The 23872-nt window shown below is 45.6% G+C and overlaps 7 protein-coding genes across 7 annotated transcripts; 4 read left to right on the top strand and 3 right to left on the bottom strand.

The window, feature by feature from the left end:
- Positions 1–221: 221 nt before the first annotated feature.
- On the top strand, positions 222–1454 carry EDB91DRAFT_1080641 (uncharacterized protein; the record flags this gene model as incomplete). Its single annotated transcript, XM_041315263.1, has 7 exons — positions 222–290; positions 444–546; positions 570–695; positions 753–808; positions 1026–1067; positions 1121–1232; positions 1372–1454. 7 exons carry the CDS (start codon positions 222–224, stop codon positions 1452–1454), a joined length of 591 nt encoding a protein of 196 aa, XP_041178876.1.
- A 1887-nt stretch (positions 1455–3341) lies between these two features.
- Positions 3342–6529, bottom strand: EDB91DRAFT_1236494 (uncharacterized protein; the record flags this gene model as incomplete). The annotated part of the gene is made up of 9 exons (XM_041321464.1): positions 3342–3772; positions 3803–4204; positions 4253–4624; positions 4678–4891; positions 4944–5643; positions 5724–5899; positions 5951–6177; positions 6244–6304; positions 6371–6529. The coding sequence occupies 9 exons, from the start codon at positions 6527–6529 to the stop codon at positions 3342–3344; spliced, it is 2742 nt and encodes a 913-aa protein (XP_041178875.1).
- Positions 6530–7069: 540 nt separating this feature from the next.
- On the bottom strand, positions 7070–7618 carry EDB91DRAFT_1050639 (uncharacterized protein; the record flags this gene model as incomplete). Its single annotated transcript, XM_041313543.1, has 1 exon — positions 7070–7618. The coding sequence occupies one exon, from the start codon at positions 7616–7618 to the stop codon at positions 7070–7072; it is 549 nt and encodes a 182-aa protein (XP_041178874.1).
- Positions 7619–7879: 261 nt separating this feature from the next.
- EDB91DRAFT_1022234 (uncharacterized protein) lies at positions 7880–8122 on the bottom strand (the record flags this gene model as incomplete). The annotated part of the gene is made up of 1 exon (XM_041312587.1): positions 7880–8122. A coding segment is annotated over one exon (243 nt), but the record flags the coding sequence as incomplete, so codon positions are not given.
- A 1126-nt stretch (positions 8123–9248) lies between these two features.
- EDB91DRAFT_1080639 (uncharacterized protein) lies at positions 9249–10621 on the top strand (the record flags this gene model as incomplete). The annotated part of the gene is made up of 7 exons (XM_041315262.1): positions 9249–9336; positions 9707–9804; positions 9846–9855; positions 9964–10093; positions 10146–10247; positions 10305–10457; positions 10549–10621. The coding sequence occupies 7 exons, from the start codon at positions 9249–9251 to the stop codon at positions 10619–10621; spliced, it is 654 nt and encodes a 217-aa protein (XP_041178872.1).
- Positions 10622–11405: 784 nt separating this feature from the next.
- EDB91DRAFT_1246650 (uncharacterized protein) lies at positions 11406–14868 on the top strand (the record flags this gene model as incomplete). The annotated part of the gene is made up of 17 exons (XM_041322688.1): positions 11406–11522; positions 11572–11649; positions 11695–11935; positions 11984–12043; positions 12095–12121; positions 12173–12232; positions 12284–12343; positions 12395–12454; positions 12506–12676; positions 12728–12741; positions 12792–13200; positions 13251–13441; positions 13492–13673; positions 13740–13894; positions 13945–14091; positions 14167–14304; positions 14360–14868. 17 exons carry the CDS (start codon positions 11406–11408, stop codon positions 14866–14868), a joined length of 2619 nt encoding a protein of 872 aa, XP_041178871.1.
- A 1030-nt stretch (positions 14869–15898) lies between these two features.
- EDB91DRAFT_1080637 (uncharacterized protein) lies at positions 15899–16661 on the top strand (the record flags this gene model as incomplete). The annotated part of the gene is made up of 5 exons (XM_041315261.1): positions 15899–15973; positions 16001–16048; positions 16096–16268; positions 16299–16323; positions 16554–16661. The coding sequence occupies 5 exons, from the start codon at positions 15899–15901 to the stop codon at positions 16659–16661; spliced, it is 429 nt and encodes a 142-aa protein (XP_041178870.1).
- Between the last annotated feature and the right edge of the window lie 7211 nt (positions 16662–23872).

Genomic DNA, 23872 nt, shown 5'->3' with positions numbered 1-23872 from the left:
GGTGCTCGACCCTTGCTGACCGAAGCCATTCCCCATCCATTCATAGGGTGTGAGTGTGCTGATCCTCTGTGGTGCTCGACCCTTGCTGACCGAAGCCATTCCCCATCCATTCACAGTATGTGAGTGTGCTGATCCTCTGTGGTGCTCGACCCTTGCTGACCGAAGCCATTCCCTATCTATTCACAGGCCGTGAGTTTGTTGACCCTCTACTCACATCGACTATGTCATCATTATTTCGCCAGGATACTCATCCTGTATACAAGCAGATGCAGCCTAGCCTACACTCTCTGGTATGTCCCATCAGTTACATACTTTCCACACAATTCTCATATTGACCTTGTGCTAGGCCTCTGGCTCATCAACATTAGAGCAAATTGTGCAGCTCTGTTCTGGTGAATCTTTAGGCGAGATTGAAACGAGGCCACTGATTATTGATCGACTAGCTACTGTTATTATTCTCGAACGCTCTTTCCACATCTGGGACCAGCGACGTTCTCTCAACGACTGGCACGGGTGCCAAGACTGCGTTCGCGTTGCTGTTGATCAGTATGTGAAATCTCCGCATGCAGCTGCCGCCAGGGAAGCTGTGGGCACTGCCATACATACATACCACGCAAACTCGTCTATTGAAGGCTCTCAGAAGACGGCAGAGTTAACCAAAACGATTCTTGAAGTCGCTTTGCAGCATCGTCTACGTATGTTTCAATTCTTATGATTGTGGTAGTTCCACTGATTTCTTTAACTTCAGCAAGATCTTGATGTTAGGACATGTAGCGCCATGTTGAAGGTGTTCAGAGTTGAGCCGAAAGTGTGTTGTGGCGAATGCAGGGTTCTCGAGGTTTCTTGGATGGTCAGTTGGGTAGTTTGAGAGTGCGGCACTGTACCAAATGGTTGTATCATCACGCAATATGTAACTTTTTCATGGGATGTATATTCGTGCGTCAAACATGTTAGTTACCCGAGATCCTGAGACGGCGGCAAGCCCTGTTGACCATCTTAATTAACTGCTTGATGTACATCTTAAGCTGTATTGCAATGCGAGTTTTTTCAACGGTTCTTTCTACTTAGTACGATCTCACTCTCCAGCTAGCTTTTCTCAATCCACGCAGAGTTCACACAGGTCCCTTCTCCGGGCCAATCTGATATGGGCGGGGCGTTGTTGAGTGCGGATGGAGCAACCGTGATACTCGCAAATGGGCGTTTATCACGAACGGTGGTGTATCTCAATTCCAGTAAGTACTAGTACAAGCGAGGCTTTGGTGTAGTAGATACTGACCGAATATGTTCTTTATCCGCGTCTGCAGGTACAGTGGCGTGATATCTGACCCACTACTCATTAGTTCAGGGCTATGTCATTGTTCTTGGGTCTAGATCTAGAAGCCACCAGCGAACATGATCTACCAGACAAGAATACGACTCAGAAGAGGTCTATATTCACGACGCCGCCTATCTGATGTACTACCGCTGAGATGATCATCAATAACTCGAATATGTGCATTAATAACAAGTCAATGATATGGAATACCGCGGTGCGCCCACTCTGATCGAGGTGAGCGGCCATTGATCATTATTGGAGATTGATATGATTGAGTGTGGGGGTGCGGTGGGACGTCGCAGTGCTGGTTATGACTTGGTTGTAACACTTGAGTTTGAGGTGGGAGGGAAGCCTATCCAACTCGTTGTGGATAAAGATGTGCGCTCGTGATAGTACTATCGATGACGAGGTCGTCCGGGTGTAGTAACGATACATAATTGGGTGTAGAGAGTGATATGGGATGCGAAAGTGAGGGAGGAAAAAAGCTGAAGAGATTGCCCGGTGGTGCACATAAGACCAATTGATAGCACGGGAGAGTCGGTCAGCAACTTCGTGGCTTAGGGTTTGTTCATAGGCGTGTACATGGACTGGGTCCCCGAAGAACAATAAGTAAACTCACTTTGGTCACCCCATTTCAGACACCTCTTAGGTTGATTGTGGCCTACAGAGGTTTTCACCTAAGAGGTGCTTTTCTGGTGGTCTGCCCGATGTTTTGTGGTCTTTCCCTGTTGTGCTTGGGGACCAAAAGACCATGAACCAAAGACCATTGGGAATGTGTTATGGGAGGACCATAGGACGACTTGGACCACTTGAATACAATATAATGCAGGGGTGTCTTGGGTCCTCAAATACCAATTTCTTTGGAAATTTCCCACTATATGTATTGCATCTATGCCCTGCACCCTGCCTCCTGCACACCTCCATAAACCTGATAAATCTTCCTATATATAATTGAACAATATATCTCGTGGGTATATCGAAAAAATGAATGGTCATTATTTTGATTGAACCTCTTAATGAAAGTTGTAGTATATATTAAGGCGAGTCTATATGTGGTCATACCTTACCAAAATTTTAATGTGAAGGTGAGATATGGCCATAACAAAAATCGTTGTTGGGCTTGTTTTCAAAAAAAAAAAAAAAGTCATTATCCTTGATGAAAGTCATAGTCCTAGTTAGGGTATGTCTGTACCTACTCGTATTTTATCAATTTACAATCATTTGGGAAAGATATAAGCTTTTGGGAAAAACAATAAACAGGGAAGACCATATGCTTAATGGGAAGACCATAGGCATAATAATATTCATCTAATAGGGAAGACCACATGCTTAATGGGAAGACCATAGGGACAATATTCATCTAATAGGGAAGACCACATGCTTAATGAGAAGACCATAGGGACGATATTCATCTAATAGGGAAGACCGCATGCTCAATGGGAAGACCATAGGCATGATATTCATCTAATAGGGAAGACCGCATGCTCAATGGGAAGACCATAGGCACGGTATTCATCTAATAGGGAAGACTGCATGCTTAATGGGAAGACCATAGACATGATATTCATCTAATAGGGAAGATCACAATCTAATAGGGAATACCACATGCTCAATGGGAAGACCATAGGCATGATATTCATCTAATAGGGAAGACCACATGCTCAATGGGAAGACCATAGGCATAATATTCATCTTATAGGGAAGAGCATGACAATTACGGAGGATAGGCATTGGTTCAGGTCACTATAAATGACTAGCATTAGTAACTGACATTACAGTATAATAACAACCAACTCACAAAAATCTTTGACTGGTGGATCCATCTATGTCATACCAACAACATTAGCAGACACTCGAGTGCAATCACTCCTTGAGTGTCTGGATGTTCTTTACCAAGCTGCTCAAACAGAACCACTGGATCTTCAAGGATAACACCAGAGGTGTAGATCATGTGGGAGCCAAATGTTGAGAGCAGGTTCATAACAAGGTGATAGGTGCCAGAAACGCCAAGTGAAAACCATAAATTCTATATGCGGTGATGTTTATGTGCTAATTTAATAGGGGAAGAAGGCATATAGTCATCATCAATGTCATTGGTGTCATCCACCAACTCATTGCTGTGATCATACCTGTACTCATCCACTAATGCAATGTCTTCAATAGCATCCATCAGTTCCTCATCTTCAATCTCACCATATCCCATGTCTTCCTTGCAATCACCCTCTTCCTCTCCTTCCACACTATCATCATCATCCTCATCCCGAAAAGATGACCACACCTGATCACAAGCAGCTTGAAGTAATGCTTCATCAGAGGGTCCCCAGCTTTCACCAACTGACCATGCACATGGAATACACTGAACCTTTTTCTTCCAGACTACACAGATGTTAACAAGTTCATCCGCACAAGACCGAAGGTGGAAAGACATGACTGCATCTGTTGCAAAGTCACTAAAAACTATTGATAACATTGTAAAGCCACATGTACCTGCAATGTTCAAGGCACCTTGTATGGCCTCCCACTCCACCAACATCCATTCTTGAATGATAGCCCTCTCCCGCATCAGTCGAGCTTCCTCCTCCATGCACCGATCAACTTCAAGTTGCAAGCGGATACCATTCCTGACGGCATCATCTGATAGCCATGCTGGCGGCATCGTAGTATCATCATCAAGCCCAACATCTTGCCAGATGTCATCATCAACATCAAGCAGAAAGATGCCATCACGGGGGATGATATGAGGGGGAACAGCATAATGGGGTGCTCGACGCTGCCGTATAAGAGATCGTAGTTGAGAACACAGACCATTGTATGTTGAAACTAATTTGAGGATGCTAGGTTCTTGCCGTTTGATTGAGTGATGGGTATTGGCATGAAGCTTATGCTTGGCTGGAAAAACATGAGACATGCACCAGTCCGGTTAAACTGTCAATGCACCATTGATTGTTGCTCTGTACGATCTCTTGAGTCTCTCCAATTTGAACTTGCGTTGACAAAGATGGTCGTGAATATGAGTTTTGACTGCAAGAGCATTCAAGCGAACTGTAAGATAAATATCCTTCTTCATCTTTTCCAGGTTGACCTTGTCCTCCGTTCCAAGTGCAGCTTGACGATGTCGGAGAGTGTCAGCTGTTTTCGCTCGCCGGGACCGGGTGTCTGTGAGCTGCAGGTCGAACTGCACAATGTCAGGGACACAGCCACCATGGAGCTGCATCTCGAGCTCGCAGATAGAAGCCTCCTGAGCTTCTAGGGTCTTCTCCAGTGCCAGGATGGTAGTAATCACCTCTGCTGCCTTGTTTCTAGATTGTCCTACATGGGGTTCAGTCGAGGACTCTTAGCACACTTGGTCATTACACATGTACGTGGTGCGGGTTTCGTCTGGTGATCAACCTGAGCCTTCCACTCTACACGAAGCATATGCTTGTCCACCTCCAAGTCATGTAAACTGTCCAGTGCACTGTTTTTCTTCGTTTGACAGTGGATCCAGCGCCAATGGAGCCAGTGTCCAAACCCTTGTAATGATTTTGAGTCCAGGTGACGAATTTGTGTGTTGAGGATGAAAAGCCGCTGATTAAACTTCATAGGGAGGAGTGAGATCCATAGAATGGTATGAATAGAGTATACGTACCCCAGAAACACACAAGGAGGGGATGAGGGGCTTGAGGAAACTCCACAGTCGTTCACATCCTTCACCGTCAGACAGTCCAAATCCTTCTCGCTTCCTGGGGTGGTAGATGATCTGACAAGGCCACTGGTGGCCATAGGCATGGAATACAGCAACAGCAAACGCAATGCGAGATAGAATAGAGTTGTCCATGAATTTCCACTTGCGACAGCTCCATTCGAGTTGGCATCCAATGTCATATAGAAGCCCAATGGTCATCTGAGCAGGGAGATGTTTAAACAACCGGTCCAATAGCGCAAGCGCATAATGTTGTTTTTCTCCCGCCGATGTGAGGTTCGTGATCCACAGGACACGATCGTGTCTACAAAGGAGGGCCATCAGGCCTGTATCGGTAAAGAAGTGAGTACTTGCCTTCTCTCGCTTTTCATCTGCAGCGATGAAGGAGTCTCCACATCCATTCAAGACTGACACTGGTATACGCATGCCCTCTTCATAGCAATCTTTGTCTGGCTCCACCCTGGAGGCCCTTTTTTGACATTTTTCTCCGCAACACCTTTCAACAAAATCTTCCATTGCTTTCACATTGTCCATCGGTAGAAAGAAGGACAATGTCAGGTTAGGAGGATCGCTACTGGTAGCACCACGGGCATTTGTGGAACATTTTTGTGTGAAGCACGCGTCAATGCAAACAATAACATCTGGCCTGGAAATAGTCAACTGGTGCAGTAGAGTCATAATAAATAAATAACGCACATGGAAGGAGAATCTCTCGCTTCATTTCACCAATTGTTCCCTCCGAAACAGAGTGGGCACTGCAAACGAAGATACTCACTAGGCTGGTCCACACGAGAACCATCCTTCTGAGCATCAGTAATGAGGGTAGAGATGTGATCACGAGCCAACACAGTCAAGACCCAGTACCAGTGAAACGCATTACTGAAGCGACGCCGCAAGTTATTCTAAAAGAGGGTTAAGTATACAGGTGCACCCGTAAGCAGGAAAACACTGACCTTCGATGTCAACTTGTATCCCATTCCATCAAGAAAGGTCTCCAATGCATTGCACCAAGCAGTTTGGTTGGGGGACTGACAAATGAACAGGAGGCGGACGAACTCGAGAACTTGTAAGTCTACTGCCAGAGAGGGTGCCATGGGTGCACATGGAAAAAGGCCGTGACAAAGAAGCTGAAGTGGGGCGGGAAAACAAGGGCAGGTTAAGATGGTGATTTCTTCGAAAGCTGTAATGTACATCAGACCAATGTTAGAAGACAAGAAAGACAATAACATACCGTCGAAAAGTACACATGCAACCTTGATACTACGAGTTCTGCACCCAGTCCTGCACTCTCCATCGTTCTGATGGCGCTCTCCTGGTACATTGGCATGTCATAGTGATAAAGTCTCCTGGATATATGATAGATACGGTACTACCATGCACAGAATGATGTCTTTTGACCATCTGTGCCATTGATTGACCTTTTTCTGCGAGCTGGTGAGACGGCGGGGACCAGGATCATTAGAGAAATGTAGGGAGCCGCTGAATGGAATGGTAGCTTTGTCATCCTCCTGTTCTAGTTCTGTCCTAGACATGGACAATGAACAAGGTAAACTTTGCTGTGCTAAATGTCGTCGTTCTGGTATAACCAAGACAGGAGGCGGGCCAGGGAGATAGAGGTTGAGTTTCTTAGTCTCGCGAGGGCGTTTCCACGTCTTGACCATCCAAGGTTCACAAATAATAGTGCTCGGCTGTTGTATTGACGGAAGTGATGGTGAATTGTGGGTGGTTACTTTATGATGTCGAGGCTTTGGACGACGGAGCGCCATCATGAAATTCCTTAAGACCCGAAGTCTTACACAGAAGAAAAACAATGACATGAAGTCAATTGGAGAACCTCAGTTCATGGACACGTAGTCCGGCAGAGTTCGCTGGGACAGTCGGAGAGAGTTCAACGGACAAAGGCGAGTAATGGAGTGTCCTACACAGGAACATCAAATAACGCTAGAGGCAGTGTCACTCACCATGTCACGCAAATTCAAACTGGTAGGAATACGGCAACATCAATATATCATGAGGTAACGAAATAGGAAAACATTGCTACCGACACAAGACAATACGGCAAAATTATGAAATCATGATTGCATGGGGAGCAAATGGGGTACGATGGGAGGCCTGCCAAAATGATCAAAGAATGTTTGAACGTAAAATGTCGTCACCACACGCTTAACCTCCCAGGACTTCGTATCTGTGAAATTGTCTGAGGTCAGTGGTGTCGTAAGACAAGGCAGCACGTCATCCCAATCGCAAAGCAGTCGCCGGAAATTCTCAAGGTAAGGAAGACAGCCCATCAAGGTGTTGTTCCACAACCCATAGGTCTCCAACGGAAACGACTCTGACCACATCACTAAACCAGCCTCGCCCAGGAAGATGCTATGGAGGAGCTGCTCACGACCGACTGTATCATTGTCCCAGCATCCCCATGCCAAGTAACAATCGAGATCCCTCAACTTGTACCAAAAGCCAAGTTTGAACAACTCCCATGTGATCTTCTGAACCAGAAGCGCAGGAGGGGTGGCGAGACTAGCAATGGAGATTTGTTCACCCTGAAATTCAACAACTCCTTCTGGTGAAAATATATCGCCCTGAGTTGCCAATAGGTCATCACCGAATAAGTCCTGCATCGCTCGCTTCCCCTTCTTTCCACTTATCCCTAGATTCACCTGACTGGATACGGTGAGCATCAATTGGATCTGAAAATTGCGTGAGCATGCAACATACACGAAGAAAAAAGGGTACTTACAAGGCTGATGCCATTGTTTGCCCTTTTGTTTAGGCGCCTTGCCAAGAGTAGACGATTTAGGACCAGAAGCAGGATGACTCGAGCTGGACAATGGCAGAGACGATGTGTCAGCCCCAGGGTCTTGGTATGTCGTGCCTGCATACAGGCGGCGAATGTGTATATGACGATTGCAACCACCTTGACCACGGTGTATGACTTCAAATGGGCGGATTTTTCTACCCTCTGCATACATGGAAATAATGATGTGATCTGGTCGTGTGAGCAAAACGGGTTCAATGACCTTCATGTGCGGGGGTATGTATGCGCTTGCACGGACATACCAAGCGGGGACGCCAGCGGAGAATAACTTGTTGCAGATGTCACTGCTCTGTGCGAACCCTCCCATCTATTCTCTGTTAACCTCATGGCAAACGCCGAGAATAGTATGAGGTTGAGTGATAAGTACCCAGTCGATGTAAGAGTATATGTCGAGGAAGAGGTGCTGAGTGTTGGTGACAAAAATGAGAAGATCTCAAAAAGTAAGGGGGTGGGACTTCAACTGTGTGATGGCGTGACGGAGGCACAAGAGGCGACTGTATATAGTTTGACCTCTGTCCGGCTGATCCTTTCTATAATCACGGACTCATTGCTCTGCCAGTTTGAGAAGGGATCACAAGCCATCGACCTTATCAGGAGCCAGCATGCCTACAGGAAATGAATTCCCTGGAATGGACTTAAGGTCATCCTGGCTAGGGGTGAACCAAGCCCAATGTAGCGGGTGCGGGAATGGAAATGCCTCCTTCTGAGGGATGCAAAGAGTGTGACAAAAAGCTTTGTCATAGGACTGAGGCCACTGGAAGCAATCAATAACGCCAAAGCAGCCATCTGCACAGGCTTGTAGGTCTTCTTCTTCAAAGTGGTGAAACTCTGGAATGAAATGCATGTTGGGCGTCGTGATAACCAAATTGCCCTGCACGGCGACAGCGCGGGCATCAAAAGCTTCTAACCAACCTGTTTTAAGCATCAGCATCAGCACATGACAGAGATAGATTGAGAAATATGTACTATCTCTGGAGGTGCAATTCGACTTGAACAACGTCAGAGCATTGGGCATGATGAGTGCTACAAATCCTAAGTGGATGTTTGTAACAAAAGCGAAAAGTCAACGTACCTTGTATCGCATTGTGGAGTATGATCGTGAGAATTAGTGTCGCTGCTCACGACGAGAGCAATGAGACCAGGAGAAGGACAAGTGGGGGCAGATCAGTAGAAGTAGATAAGAGACAATAGGTGCGCTCACCGGTGAAAGACTGAAAGTGAAGATCAAAGAAAAGACAAAAGTACAATGCACCAGATAGAAAACGGATGTAAGGCACTCTCGCGGAAGATCTTCAACCCTATTGGTGCAGCAACAAATGAGCAGCCAGGGCGACCCTCCAGACACGCACTCTAAGAGTGATAGATCAGTGACATGAAGTCAACTGATCAAGAATTGAACGGCACGAAGCCAGTTCAGATGGAAAGAGAGGGCCATGAGTCGGAAGTTGAGCCTGGGAGTTGAGGGCGGCGATGATGGGAAGGACGAGAGAGATGGGAAGGATGATGAGGAGCGAGAAGAGGGTCAATGAGTAGCAGTAGTAGATGGAAAGTGTAAGGAATTTAAGAGAAACGCAAAGTGGGAAAATCCCAAATGAAGTTCCGACAATTGCACCCAGTTGGAACTTCATTTGGGATTTTCCCACTTTGCGTTTCCATCAAATTCCTTACACTTTCCATCTAAGTACTACTGCTACTTGTCAACCCTCTTCTCACTCCTCATCGTCCTTCCCATCTCTCTCGTCCTTCCCATCTCTTTCATCCTTCCCATCATCGCCGCCCTCAACTCCCAGGCTCAACTTCTGACTCACGGCCCTCTCTTTCCATCTGAACTGGCTTCATGCCGTTCAATTCTTGATCAGTTGACTTCGTGTCACTGATCTATCACTCTTAGAGTGCGTGTCTGGAGGGTTGCCCTGGCTGCTCATTTGTTGCTGCACCAATAGGGTTGAAGATCTTCTGCAAGAGTGCCTTACATCCGTTTTCTATCTGGTGTGTTGTACTTTTGTCTTTTCTTTGATCTTCACTTTCAGTCTTTCACCGGTGAGCGCACCTATTGTCTCTTATCTACTTCCACTGATCTATACACTGTCCACAGACGATTGGAAAGAACTGAAGTCTGAATTTGAGCGACTATGATCTAGCAGGTAGGTGCCAAATCCTCAGAAAATGCCAAAATCTTAAACATCATCAATAAACCACGTCTGGACGTGTTCACCCCAGCACATGGTTTGTTGCACGTTGCACTTAAAAAGGTTTCCGGCGACACGGTCGATTTCGAGTAAGTTCTGTCGAGCGAGGTCTTAAACACCCTTCTTACTGTCAAATCATAGTGAACTGCGAGCCCTGCTCGAAGGCAGGCAAACCAAGCAGAGGCCTAAATTTCTAACAGCAATCAATGTGTTACAATTGATTGTCCGGCAGGTGCCCAACTTGTGAGTTATACTAATATTACATTTTCATCAGTAGAAGCTCATCTTTCTTCTCTGCAGGAAATACCCCAATAACACTCGTGGATGGCAACTTGCATACCCAAATATAACCAGGGTGCAACCCTCATCTCAGACATCACTATCGTCATTCATCCTGGCACCTGCATATTTGGGCGGTCCATTCAATCTGTTATCGTTTTCGGTCTTTTATTGGTGAGTGCACACTTCTGCCTCTTATCTACTTCTACTGATCCACCCTTACATGTCCATTTTGTACACCGTCCATCTACGATTGAAGAAACAGTCATCCCCCACAAATGGAGCACTGGCAGGAGGTCCTACTGGCATCTCTACTATGCAGCCAAGTCTGGATTTGAGTGACTATGATCTAACGGGTGAGGGCCAAATCATCAGAACACGCAAAAATCTGAAGCATCTGTATAAACAGGACCTTCAGCCTCATCATCAATTTCTCCACTACCTGCATATTATAGCGGTCCATTCACACCATTCTATGTACCTTCTGTTCCTGGCCCTTATAATGCCATACCTTATGACTCGATGTCCTGTGCACAATGAGCCAACTAGTGCGTCTTATGATCATGAGCGATGAAGTATGACCCTACTACTTATTCATTTCTTCAGAGCGCTCTCATTGTCGTGAGCAGCCATATCAATACTCTTGGTCCTGGTGCATCAGAACAACCCATCGCCATCATCTTTCACCAACTCTTGTGTTCTCTGTTGTGTATAGCCTGCTTACGAACACCATACTCCTAGTCTCAACTTTATTTCAACCGTTGTTTTGGCTCCATCATATCACCATGACACATCCCTGAGTAAGGGCCACCATCTACTAACTTTGTTTGGGCGTGACATCTTGACATCCTGATATGCAAGCAAGTTCCATTTCAGATAAATATTTAATTAACACACTAACTCTCTTTGTAGAATCTGGCCGCTGTATATAATGTGATGCGATGCGATATTCAGACACTCTAAATTTCAAGCCCCTCCAATATTCACTCTAACATTCTCAACTCTTTCAAATTTTTCGTATCCTTACCTGACTTCGTGTCGGTGAAATAAAACTGTTGAGGCAACTTCATGTTCTTCAACTCGTCTTCTTCGTATCTTTGTGATTGTTGAAAGCAGTCTCAAATGCCTCTTGTTACCTGTTTGGGACGCCAGACTAAAGCCCCATCACCGGCCGACTATGTTCGCACTGACGCATCCAAGGACCAAGGGGCTACCGAATCTGATGTCGATGACAACCAGGTAATGTGTTACTTATTATTCATACTGCAATCACTACTGATTGCTCAAGGCCTCTAAATGTACTACGCAAAAGACTCGCTCTCATGCTGGCCCAAAGTCTATCATGGGTGTCCAAACCAAAGACCATGTAAGCTTATAATTATCATTTGATTATCTACTGAGTCAACATCAGCCGCATCCTCGACCCAAGGCTCGTCCCCTTCCAAGGTCCAAACATTCTGGTCACCTGACATCATCTGCTGAGGATGAAATTTTTTTCTCTAACTTCACCAGATGTTCGTCACTTAGCAGGAAGAAGTCCAGTGACGTGAATGAGGCTCCCGAGGTCCAGTTGGCTGATGGTAGTGTGCTGATGCAGGCTGAGTTCTCAGCCAATGGGTCCACCAATGGTGCAGATGACAATGAGTCATCAGGTAAGTTTTCTCTTGGTCTTTTACTCATTATTAACTCTTGTTCTCCAGCTGGTCCCGGGGAACATAGTACCGTATCTGGCAATAATGATGATGCTAATGAGAATTCAGGTATGTGTTTTATTCATTTGCAGGATGGATTTAAATATTGACGTGCTGCAGTTACAAACGGCAGAGAGCAAAATGCAAGTAAGTACTACTGTACATTTCATAGTAAATAACTAACATGTTGTATTACAGTTCCATCCGATGGCGAGTGCCGTGGTGCTGCAGCAACGAACAAAAGGGGGATGAATGCTGGTAAGTTTCGTGATACACTTTGTACTAAAGAATTAACATGTTATATCACAGTTTCGTCCGACGGTGAATGCGGTAGCGCTGCAGCGACGAACGAAAGGGAGAGAGATGCAGGTAAGTTTTGTTATATATCTTGTAGTACACAACCAGCATGTTTTATTGCAGTTCCCTCTGACGGTGAAGGTGATGGTGCTGCACTCACAAGCGAACAGGAGAAGACTCCAGGTAAATTTCAATATATATTTCGTTGTACACAGCTAATATGTCTTATTGCAGTTGCATCCATGACTGTTCGCCCGCGTAGATCTGGTGCCCATAAATCCTATGCTCCTGACCATGAGAGCAAACCCGCAGAGAGCTCTGACAGCGACTGGGCAACAGTTGAAGGGAAGCGAAGGGAAGCAGAACGCGCTGCAGATCCCGCGAGGCCATTCACGAAGACTGCAGGTAAATTTCAATACATATTTCGTTGTACACAGCTAATGTGTCTTATTGCAGTTGCATTCATGACTGTTCACCCGTGTAGATCTGGTGCCCATTATCCTATGCTCCTGACCATGAGAGCGAACCCGCAGAGAGCTCTGACTCTGACAGTGACTGGGCAACAGTTGAAGAGAAGCAAAGGGAAGCAGAACACGCTGCAGATCCCGCAAGGCCAGAAAAGCAGAAGGGACCAGCGGCGGCAGCCGACCACGGTTACGATGCCGAGGGCTGTGATGAAGAAGACCCATCTGAAGATGAGGATGGAATCACACATAAATCAGGAAGACTATCCAAAGAAGGTGTTTTGAAAGCGGAAGAATTTGGCAAGAGGGTTATGGCCGAAGCAACTGCAATCGGAAAAGAGTTTGGGAAACATCGGAGGGTGATTCTTATTGAGGTGGGACTGGCGACAAAGGCAACTCGCAAGGAGTCTCCCTGGAACCAGCATCAAGCCTGGTTCCGGACTTTACTACACCCATCCAAAGAACGTAAGTTATTGTATTCATGGTTGTTTCAATATTTATTCATGACCTTCCAGTGAACTTGGCATCATGGAAAGTCAAGCAGAAGGCGCACTATTATACCCACTTGTACAAAGACCCTGATCATGAACCCCTATGGAATAAAATCCGACGCCATTGGGATAGTGTGGTTGCCAGCCCTGAGGATCTATCATCACGTGAGTCATCCAGTCTCATGACAGCAGTTCATGAAGTGTTTGCGAAATCGGTAAGTGTTCTTTGGTGACTGATCTTAATCAATGACTCAATCTTTGCAAGGCTTCATATTGGTACTGCACCCACGGAATTCATATAGCTGGTATCACCATTTATCCAGGAGATGAGGAATCTGGCCACCAGGCCTCTGGCCTTTTTGCGGGGTCCAATATGGTGAAGGCTCTCATTGACGCTCGACAAGTAGATGTAAAGCGGTTGATAGACGAGTTCACTACAATCCTTAAGTGTGTTTTTTTTTTGTCTTTTTCTTTGAGGGGATGTGATACTAATATACATGGAATGCATTACAGATACAATGACTTGGAGGCTGCGCAAGCAGAAGGCAAGGGTTTCAGTTTTCTCCCCCCGCCTGTCGCAGTCCCCAATGCTACCCTCTTGCAGAACGGCCAATCCGACAGGGATAGAAATCGCATGGTGGCACCTCCCATCATTAGTGAAGCATTTGGTTGGTGTCTCACTTGATTCCGCTGTCGGTGTACTCACATTTTTCGGTAGTTGCTGCTGGTCACCCCTTCAAAACATCGAACAGCAGGTGGACCAAGATGCTTGACATCCTTTACTATATGCAACTTTGCATCCACAACTGGCCAGCAGGAGTTCCACCCCCTGGTCATGATTTCGATCTAAAATCGCTGTCTGCCAGTCAGTTACGCGCCATAGTGGGTCCATATCTCAGGAAGGAACTTGGTGATATATATCTGGATGATTTGGGCTGAGACGAGGACGAGGACGATGCAGAGAAAGCTGTGTCGACAAAGCGGAAAGGTAAATCCAAGTCCAATGAGAATAGGAGAACCTGGGGCACTGTTGTGGAGGAGCCTGACGTCGTCTTATCTATTGAGGATTGGTCTCCTCGTGCATTTTCAAGTAGTCTGCACCCTACATAAGCTAATATTTTTTTGTATTGTAGTTCAGCGAGCAGACTTGGCCGGATACTGTGGCGAGGTGAACTTAATCCCTCTGGTCATTGCCATGGATGGCATCATTCTGTGTCGTCTCCAAGACTCAGAGAAATTTATTAAGGACCTCCCTCCACACGTTGCTCGCAAAATGTCCACAACAGTTCGTGAAGAGTCTCCAAACTCAGATGCAGACGCTGAGCACTTGAACACTGGGGCTTCATGCACTATGGGAGCTTCGCAATCTAACCCAGGAGCTTTGCGCTCTCACTCAGGACCCTCGAGCTCTCACCAGGAAGCTTCGCACTTGCACCCCGCAGTTCTGTGCTCTGACTATTGGGCTCTGCACCCTGACTATCGGGCCCCATGCTCTGACTATCGGGCTCCATGCTCTGACTATCAGGCTCCGCACTCCAACTCTGGGGCTCCGCACTCACAACATGGGGCTTCACGCTCAAATCCACCTGTCCCTATGCACGCTAACTATGATGAACTTCTGGACTATGATCTTCCACCATGATCTCCACCACCATCTCCACCACTGTCATATCCTCGTGTGACCCCTCAAGGTTTGAATGCAGCAGCAGGACGATACCAGTACAACTGCCTACGTGAAGGTATGCGCCGCTCGATGGCCCCTGAGCTAGCCACTCAGAAATGGACTCGTGATGATTATGAAACTGCGAGGGAGGCTGAGGACATTGAGACTGGAATAGTGGATGAGAGGTATCGGAGGAGGATCCATGTGCGTATTTTTGCACCATATATTTTTCTTCATTCTCACATACCTTTCACACGGCAGGACAGGGCAAGCATGGATATGAGGTCTACTCTTGGCCACAAGTATTTCGTTGTTGTGTTGCCAATTTTACTGTGTTAACTGTTGTCTATTCCCTTAGTAGTCCTGAGCCATATGTTTGTGCTCCATCAAAGGCACACATGGGACCTGCCCCGAACCAGAACACTATGCGCTTACCATCTCATTCGTCAACCATGCCCTACTCTGAGGGCTCTCCATCTCCGCCGCACCAATATAACTCACGTGTTCGGTCTGCTCATGTCCGCCCAGTGGATCGCCGTTTACTTGCACCTGTAGATGAGTAGGAATTGGAGTATAACTAATGTTTACAGCTGTTCTCACTGCCTTTCATATTTTCCGATCTCAATTGTGATACTTACCATGTCGTGACTTATGCTACTACTTGCCTATGACTTACTTTACTCATTGCATGCCGATGACTCATGTTAAAATCCTTATGCCTATGCAAACACCCTTTCTTAAGCTATGGCTCATGGTTTATGTTTCATCCTTTATGTTGCATGTCAATCACAATTGTCGAGACTTACCTGATATTGAAAAATCTTACTGTGTGCAGTCTTCCCTTATATGTATTGTCTTTCTATATATCCCTTGTGCAGCATCTGCCAAATGACACATCAGTCTCATCCTGTGGTTATGAACCAGACATGTCCATTAACTGCCACTTACGACGAATCGGAAAGAGTCCTATGCCAGAGTCAATGGAGACAGTACAGCACTTCCTTCTATTATGTCCCCAATACGCGAGGGAATGTCACATCCTCACCAACACCCTCAAATGATGAGCTCTCTATCTATTGTGAATGTAACTGACTGTTTGTGCACATGTTAGACTATCAAGACTCGAGTTGTTGCCATGCTCAGTGCTTCAGATATTGATGTGAGGCTTGAGGTCTCCTCACGCAGATTGTCTCTACCGTTCTCTAGTGGCTCAACAACAAGAGTGTAAAGGTCCGACTGCAGACTGCAGATCTCACAACCAGGCTGGCTGTTATGATCAAGCAGTGTGGGGAAGTTCAACTTCTCAGCACTCTGGGCCTGATTCTGTTTGAGCAGCTTGGTAAAGAATATCCAGACACTCAAGGAGTGATTGCACTCAAGTGTCTGCTAATGTTGTTGGTATGACATAGATGGATCCACCAGTCAAAGATTTTTGTGAGTTGGTTGTTATTATACTGTAATGTCAGTTACTAATGCTAGTCATTTATAGTGACCTGAACCAATGCCTATCCTCCGTAATTGTCATGCTCTTCCCTATAAGATGAATATTATGCCTATGGTCTTCCCATTGAGCATGTGGTCTTCCCTATTAGATGAATATCATGCCTATGGTCTTCCCATTGAGCATGTGGTATTCCCTATTAGATTGTGATCTTCCCTATTAGATGAATATCATGTCTATGGTCTTCCCATTAAGCATGCAGTCTTCCCTATTAGATGAATACTGTGCCTATGGTCTTCCCATTGAGCATGCGGTCTTCCCTATTAGATGAATATTGTCCCTATGGTCTTCCCATTAAGCATGTGGTCTTCCCTATTAGATGAATATTATTATGCCTATGGTCTTCCCATTAAGCATATGGTCTTCCTTGTTTATTGTTTTTCCCAAAAGCTTATATCTTTCCCAAATGATTGTAAATTGATAAAATACGAGTAGGTACAGACATACCCTAACTAGGACTATGACTTTCATCAAGGATAATGACTTTTTTTTTTTTTTTTGAAAACAAGCCCGACAACGATTTTTGTTATGGCCATATCTCACCTTCACATTAAAATTTTGGTAAGGTATGACCACATATAGACTCGCCTTAATATATACTACAACTTTCATTAAGAGGTTCAATCAAAATAATGACCATTCATTTTTTCGATATACCCACGAGATATATTGTTCAATTATATATAGGAAGATTTATCAGGTTTATGGAGGTGTGCAGGAGGCAGGGTGCAGGGCATAGATGCAATACATATAGTGGGAAATTTCCAAAGAAATTGGTATTTGAGGACCCCAGACACCCCTGCATTATATTGTATTCAAGTGGTCCAAGTCGTCCTATGGTCCTCCCATAACACATTCCCAATGGTCTTTGGTTCATGGTCTTTTGGTCCCCAAGCACAACAGGGAAAGACCACAAAACATCGGGCAGACCACCAGAAAAGCACCTCTTAGGTGAAAACCTCTGTAGGCCACAATCAACCTAAGAGGTGTCTGAAATGGGGTGACCAAAGTGGTAAACTCAAGGTAAAAGGGCTGCTCAATTCTAAAAGTTCGTGTTCACTTGGGATCCGAGCACCACTAAGCATCGCCAAACCTTGTCCTAAACAGGACTTGTACCTAAACCTTACGGCACGTAGTGCCAACACTTGGTGTTGTAAATTATCTGCAAGCAGTCTGAAAGTATATCCTAAACCTCAGCAAGACTCCTAAACCTCGTCATTCCTAACCCTCAGCAGAGCTGACCCTTATCTCAGCCAGCAATGTACAATCAAGTGCCCATTTTTGAGTGAGAAATGATTATATTATATTCACAAACATACTACATATGATGTGCTCTATGAAAATGGTTAGGAAAAGGTTCAGGAATGTTAGGGTCAGACCTGACAAGGGTTAGAAATGTAAATGATGAGGTTTAGTGAGGTTTGGGATGTGCTTTAACATCACCAAAAGTCCTCAAATCAGATTTTGCCTGATTTGGGTTGACATCGCGCCACAATGCTTCTCTTATGTGCCACGTCAGCAATTGTGAGTACTACATCATGCTAATACAACTAGACACCTGCATCAGCAAATTCACACATTGCTTATTTCAACTTATTTGGCACTTATCCCTACTTTTGTCACTTATCAATAATGGGATCTACTTATTTTTCTTCAACTAGCCACCTGGGCCCACCACCCTCAACTAGAGTACACCAAAATATTTGTTAGACTATAGAAGCTCATTTGACAATATCAAAACAACCACATTGGTTGTTTTAGTCAAGTGGAAATGCCAAAACAGTAGCAAGAAGATTTTGACTTAAATGCTTTCCCTAGGCAGCTACACTTGAGAAGACTATATTCTATCATTATCAAACATGTATTTGATAGGTTATTAGCAATTTGAAACACTCAAGTGGAGGGTGGTGGACTGAGGTGGCTAGTTCAAGAAAAATAAGTAGATCCCATTATTGATAAGTGACAAAAGTAGGGATAAGTGCCAAATAAGTTGAAATAAGCAATGTGTGAATTTACTGATGTGACAGCAAAATAGATAATGAACACCTCACTCTGCTATGAGGGTATCTACATGATATGCAACTGATATTACCTTAGCTATCCCATGTGTAGTATATCACAATGTAATCAAAGTGCACCATAACCTTCTCGTGCGAGAATGTCATCATCAAGTTCTTCGTCCGAATCGGCCTCCACCTGATCTGGGTCCTCTTCCTCTTCCTTCTCACCGTCATCCACACCGCTGACTTCGTCATTCTCACCATCATCCTCACCATCATCCTCACCTCCGACATCGTCTAAGTCCTTGTCATCTTCCTCCACATCCTCCTCAGCATCCATATCAATATCCGAATCCCTGTCATCGAAACCAGTGACATTTACTGGAGCCCCATCACTCTGTAAGAAATTGTCCCATTCCTGAGTGACTTTATGGCCAATGCCTCCACCACGAAATCACATGAACATATCTCGGTCTATGAACCTGCAACAATAGTTAGAACTGTGAGTGGAATAAAAGTAAAATAGGACATAGATATTGACGTAGAAATACCGCCAGTCTTTGTTACCATCACGACAGACAAATGAGGGTCCCATGTAATGATCAGTGCAGTCATGGGCGAATGCAGGAATAAGATGAACCCCGCGGATTACTTGATCTGGGTCAAGGAATCCAAAACATGCCGGGTCATTGCCTGGAAAGAATCCGAGTTGGTGCAAGCGCTTCGCAGACCAGCCACTGTTGAATGTGACATTGTGCCCAAACCAGCGTATGAAGAGGACATGCATGCACAGTGGTGCTAGTCTTGCCACATTCTCACCACCATAATACCAGACATCTAGGTGAAAAATTCAGACGACATGTGCATACCAATATGGATGGCGTTCATCATCATCTTCATGTGAGAGGACCATGATGTTGGCATGTGTTCAAGGGTTGATGGAGTCTTGTTCCCTCCGAAGGTCATATGTAGTGTAGTTTACCCATAGCACACCATGTTTGTGGATTTGGTTGTTGGTGAATAGAACCTGCCCCCGATCTTCGCCAGTGAACTCATGCTCGTCGCCTGAGTATTCAATCCCTCAAAGGCAGGCTAGGAGGTGGTCTTTCAGTCGCGGAATAAAATTCTGAACCACAGTAGATAAGTAATAGCGAGTTAGAGTAAAAAAATGACATACCTCCTTGGCAGGATCATCTTCAAGCTCGCTCAGCCATGCAGTGAGATCATATGATGCCTTCGGGTACTTTGAGATATGGTAGTGGTCGGATTGTGAAGTGCATTGATGTTTCCTTCTACCATGACCAGCAGCTTGGAGTTGCTCACGTCGTTTCAGGATCTTCTTCATCAGTTGGTGTCAGGCCTCTTGACGAACCATGCTTTTGAGCATGGTTTTCTTGTTTTTTTTTGGAGTTCGTGGGTACCAGCGTTTAATACTGCGATGTTCCAATTCACCCTAGGGTGTGTATGAGCATGCAACACCTTGGTTGAAAAAAATCGCACCGTTTGTGTACTAAAATTATCAGTGGTTCCCATCTGTCGGATGGTGTTGGGATAGTCCCCGAGTGTGTGATACTTGTAGGTCTTGAGGTTAAGCCTCTTCAGCTTCAGTCCAGTCACTGCCTCTGACTCATACGTAGCTTTTTGCTTCCCTTCCTTAACAGTCTGCCGACTTGCCAATGCAGCCTTTCATCATCCACGAGCAGCATATTCTTGAGGGAGCTCGTTGGTGTGGTAGACCATACACGTTGTTTTGAGGAATTTGCAAACTGATTTACCAAGAACAACAGTTGCTGTGTCAACAAAAGTCAGGGTATCATCAGTATGCAAATGAAGCTTTGCATAAGCATGCCACACAGCCAAGTCAAAGAGAAGGTCGAGGATGGTCTTGTTGTTGTCAGGCAAAAGGCCCTCGAATACTGGAAGAGCACACTGTAGAAGGTCTTCAAAATCTCTTGCTGTGAGGTGTTTCATAGATGAAGCATTCTTGTTGAAATGCTGAATGGTGCCCCAACCGAATGTAGGAACCAACCAATAGCTGTATTGTCGTGTCAGTTTATTAACAGACATAGTGTCTGTGCCCCATACCGTTTATTAAGTTGTTGAACAGAATCACCTGCTGCAGCATGCAGGATGCGCATCAGATGAGTGAAAATGGCCTTCCATACTCCAAGTTCGAACTTGTGTAGGAGGTCCACAACAAACAGCTTGAACAAATTAAAAGCGAACTCGACCAGTTTCTCGGAAAATGCGTTCTAGGAATGGGTCAGCCTAAGGACCATATGAGGTAGTCAATCCTTACATGCATAGGTACCAGTGATTTGTCATTCAGAATCTGGTTCACCCAGGCCCTGGTGACAGGAGCACCATTTTCAAATATGAGTTTACATGCCTTGGCAACTCCCTGCCGCCGCGAATCATCATCGACGCGCTGCAGCTTATCTTGCCGTCTCATGTCGAGTTGGGTTCCCATCTTCAGAACATCGCACTTCTTCACCAGACAGCGAGGGCAGGGACATTGTCTTAAAGATTTGATACTTGCAAGTAGAACTCTGGAGTGGGGTTGACAGAAACAGCGTGCATTGGTGAGAAATACTTCTCTGGGTAGTCAGCTGAGTAAGAGAAAAATCAAGGAAAGACTCTGCGAGTCACGCTGTCAGAACATTTGATGATGATACCATGTTCATAAGCATCCATGAATTTACCGTCAAGGAGGAGCTGCCAGATTGCATGAATTAGCTCTCACTTGCAGTAAGTGTATACCTCGTCCGTCGAGGGTTCTCCGAAGAAGTCCAAGTATTTTTCTTGGAAATCATCGGGGAGCTGTTTCAAGATGTTCAGTTGGAACATTGCACAGTAGATATTAAAATGTACCGTTGGTATGTAGGCGACGTGATGACAAGCACTGGACATTGGCTTTCCTCGCATATACTTGGATTGATTCCCGAAAAATAAGTAGAAGGGCCACATGGAAGCATCCCTGAAATTTGTCAGATGGGTTGCGTCAGACCAAAGCATGAGGGAAGCAACAATGCATTCAAGATCATCACCAGCTTCCCATGGCAATGCATTGATCTCTGCATACATATCAAGCATGGCGGGGGAGCTATGGGCCTCTGAGAAGACTCGGACTGTCTTTTCCTTGGAGACCTTCCAGTATTGACTAAAAGGTGTCATGTGGAAGGTCTGGGAGACATTGTCCTCAAACACAGCTGTGATAATGTCAATGAATGAGCGGTGATATACACCAGGTATTTCCAGCTCGGGAGCATCCTCCTCTGATGCCCATTTCTGCTTCTCCTTTGGTAGACGGATCCTGGTCATTGACTGCTGCCAGCCATGCTCTTGCCGGAATGGATTGGACTTGTCATCCAAGTATTTGTGAAGTAATTTTGACTCACAAGCATGGCTGATGCCACATACATCTTTACTGCAGAAGAGAGGATCCTCAAAGAAGGTGCCAAGGCAATCAAACTCAGCAGCAGACTTCATGTTAGTACCAGAATACTGCCACGCCATAGTGATGTGGCATCCGAATGGTGCGTCCAGAACGGTGCGATACAACTGGGGGGGACAGTGCTGATGGCTCTGCAGCCTGCTATGATATTCATATCAGAGATTAGAAATTGTAATAAAACACTCACATCGTGTTCGTGTGCAGGGGGCACTATATCATCAGTTACATGTGACGGGCCTGCCATGGCATTATCCTGCTAAAATATTAGTGTGAGTGATACTAGAGAACATGAAATACGTACATTGACTGCAGGTAGAACATTGCCGTCAGCTGGGTCAGCCCAGGTATCATCATAGACACTCTGGATTCCATCCCTGATGATCTCATCCAACTCCTCAATTCGAGGCCGTTTTGCCTTCTTACTGTGCTTATCCGACTTGCATTTCTTCTTCTTCTTCTTCTTCTTCTTCTTCTTCTTCTTCTCGTATACAGCATCTGTCAGCTTGACAGACCTGTTGTGCCCACACTGCATAGCATGAGATGATAGCTGCCTCGTCGATCCAAACTGTTTCCCACAGCTGAGGCAGGTTGGATGGTCTGAAGACATAGTTAAGAATGAGAATGCAAATAAAGTATTGTATGGGGAGGGGGGGGGATGACATACCTGGGCAACTCTGAACATCTTTATAGTTGCTAAGTATTGAGGATCTCCGCCATGTGTCAAGGGATACAAGAAGTTCGATCCGAGAGGATCATACTAGGACGCTGGCCACCAAAGTGAGTATAAGAAACTCAGACCTTGTGGATGATCCTATGCAGAAGACTGGGCACCCACCTATCATTTCTTGTGCGATCTTATTTTCATATTTGCAGGAGGCGAGGGTGAGCACATTCGGGAGTTTACTGTTATATATATAAAAATGTATATATAAATGTACTGTATAATCACGGTACATAACAAACAGCATGCGCCTCATAAGCCTCAGTCCCAGGTCCCTCCACCTTACATAGTATGATACGACTGAATGACTGCCACCGCCGCAGGGGTGAGCAACTATCATTCAATGAACAACTGTGGCTTGTGGTGAGGAGTTGAGTAGTTCGATGAAGCATCCGAGCATGCTCTTCATCCAAGGCATGGGGATCATCCGTGTGCAAACATAACTCTGCTCGACGAGCAAGTTCATTCAGGGACGGCAGAAGCATAGATGCAATGGGCCCCTCCACCCTAAGTGTATTTGCATCAGTGCTTCTGACCAAAGTAGAGGTTTTGATTGCAAGCAGAGCTGCTCTGGATAGGTGGCTATCGGCAAGGGAGACATTGCAAACTTCATTCAGTAACTCTTTAGCTGCATCAGCATCTGCTTGAAATCCCCGTTTCGCGAAACAAGACAGTAGAGCGATGGCAAGATGGAGTTAGGTAAGAGGTCGGTCTGGATGACTTGTGAGATGCATATCAAGCGCATCTTGAAAGAGAGAGATGGGGATGTCGAGGTCAAGGTAGGTTCCATTAACCTGGCAACTAACGAACTTTGTGGTAGCTAGATTGAACAGTGCTGCAGGGCAGCATGGATTATCGAGATCCCTACTGTTCTGCGTCCTGCGGCATTGTGCGAGGAGACAATGTCCAGCATCCGTCGAAGCTTGTCGATGACGATGAGTTTCAAGGAAGAGGCAAGAGGCAATGTGCGAAAATATTGATGCTCGCCTTTGTGCGACGCATCAATGACAAGGGACGCGGAGGATCGAGGATGGGCCGAGTGGTGGGCGGAATGAGCGATGGGACAAGACAGAGGGTAGGGATACTGGAGGATGAGGGTCGTGATACGATCTGCCATGGGTTGAATGCCTCCCCCGAGCCTCTGAATGACACTCTGTACATGTCCCCAAACGTGCTGTTCGGGACTAGGAGCGCGTGAAACGAGTCGACTAGGTACTTGGCTTGTAGGGTCTGAATTCAAGTGTGGCGATCGCGGACGACGAGATAAGAGTTCTGAATTGACCCAGTCGAGTACACCATGCGGGAGT

The sequence above is a fragment of the Suillus paluster genome (assembly GCF_016628075.1).
Source record: "Suillus paluster strain FC165 chromosome Unknown EDB91scaffold_16, whole genome shotgun sequence".
Lineage (NCBI taxonomy): Eukaryota > Fungi > Basidiomycota > Agaricomycetes > Boletales > Suillaceae > Suillus > Suillus paluster.
The sequence above is the reverse complement of the archived record's forward strand: the minus strand, read 5'-3'. Positions and strand labels throughout refer to the sequence as shown.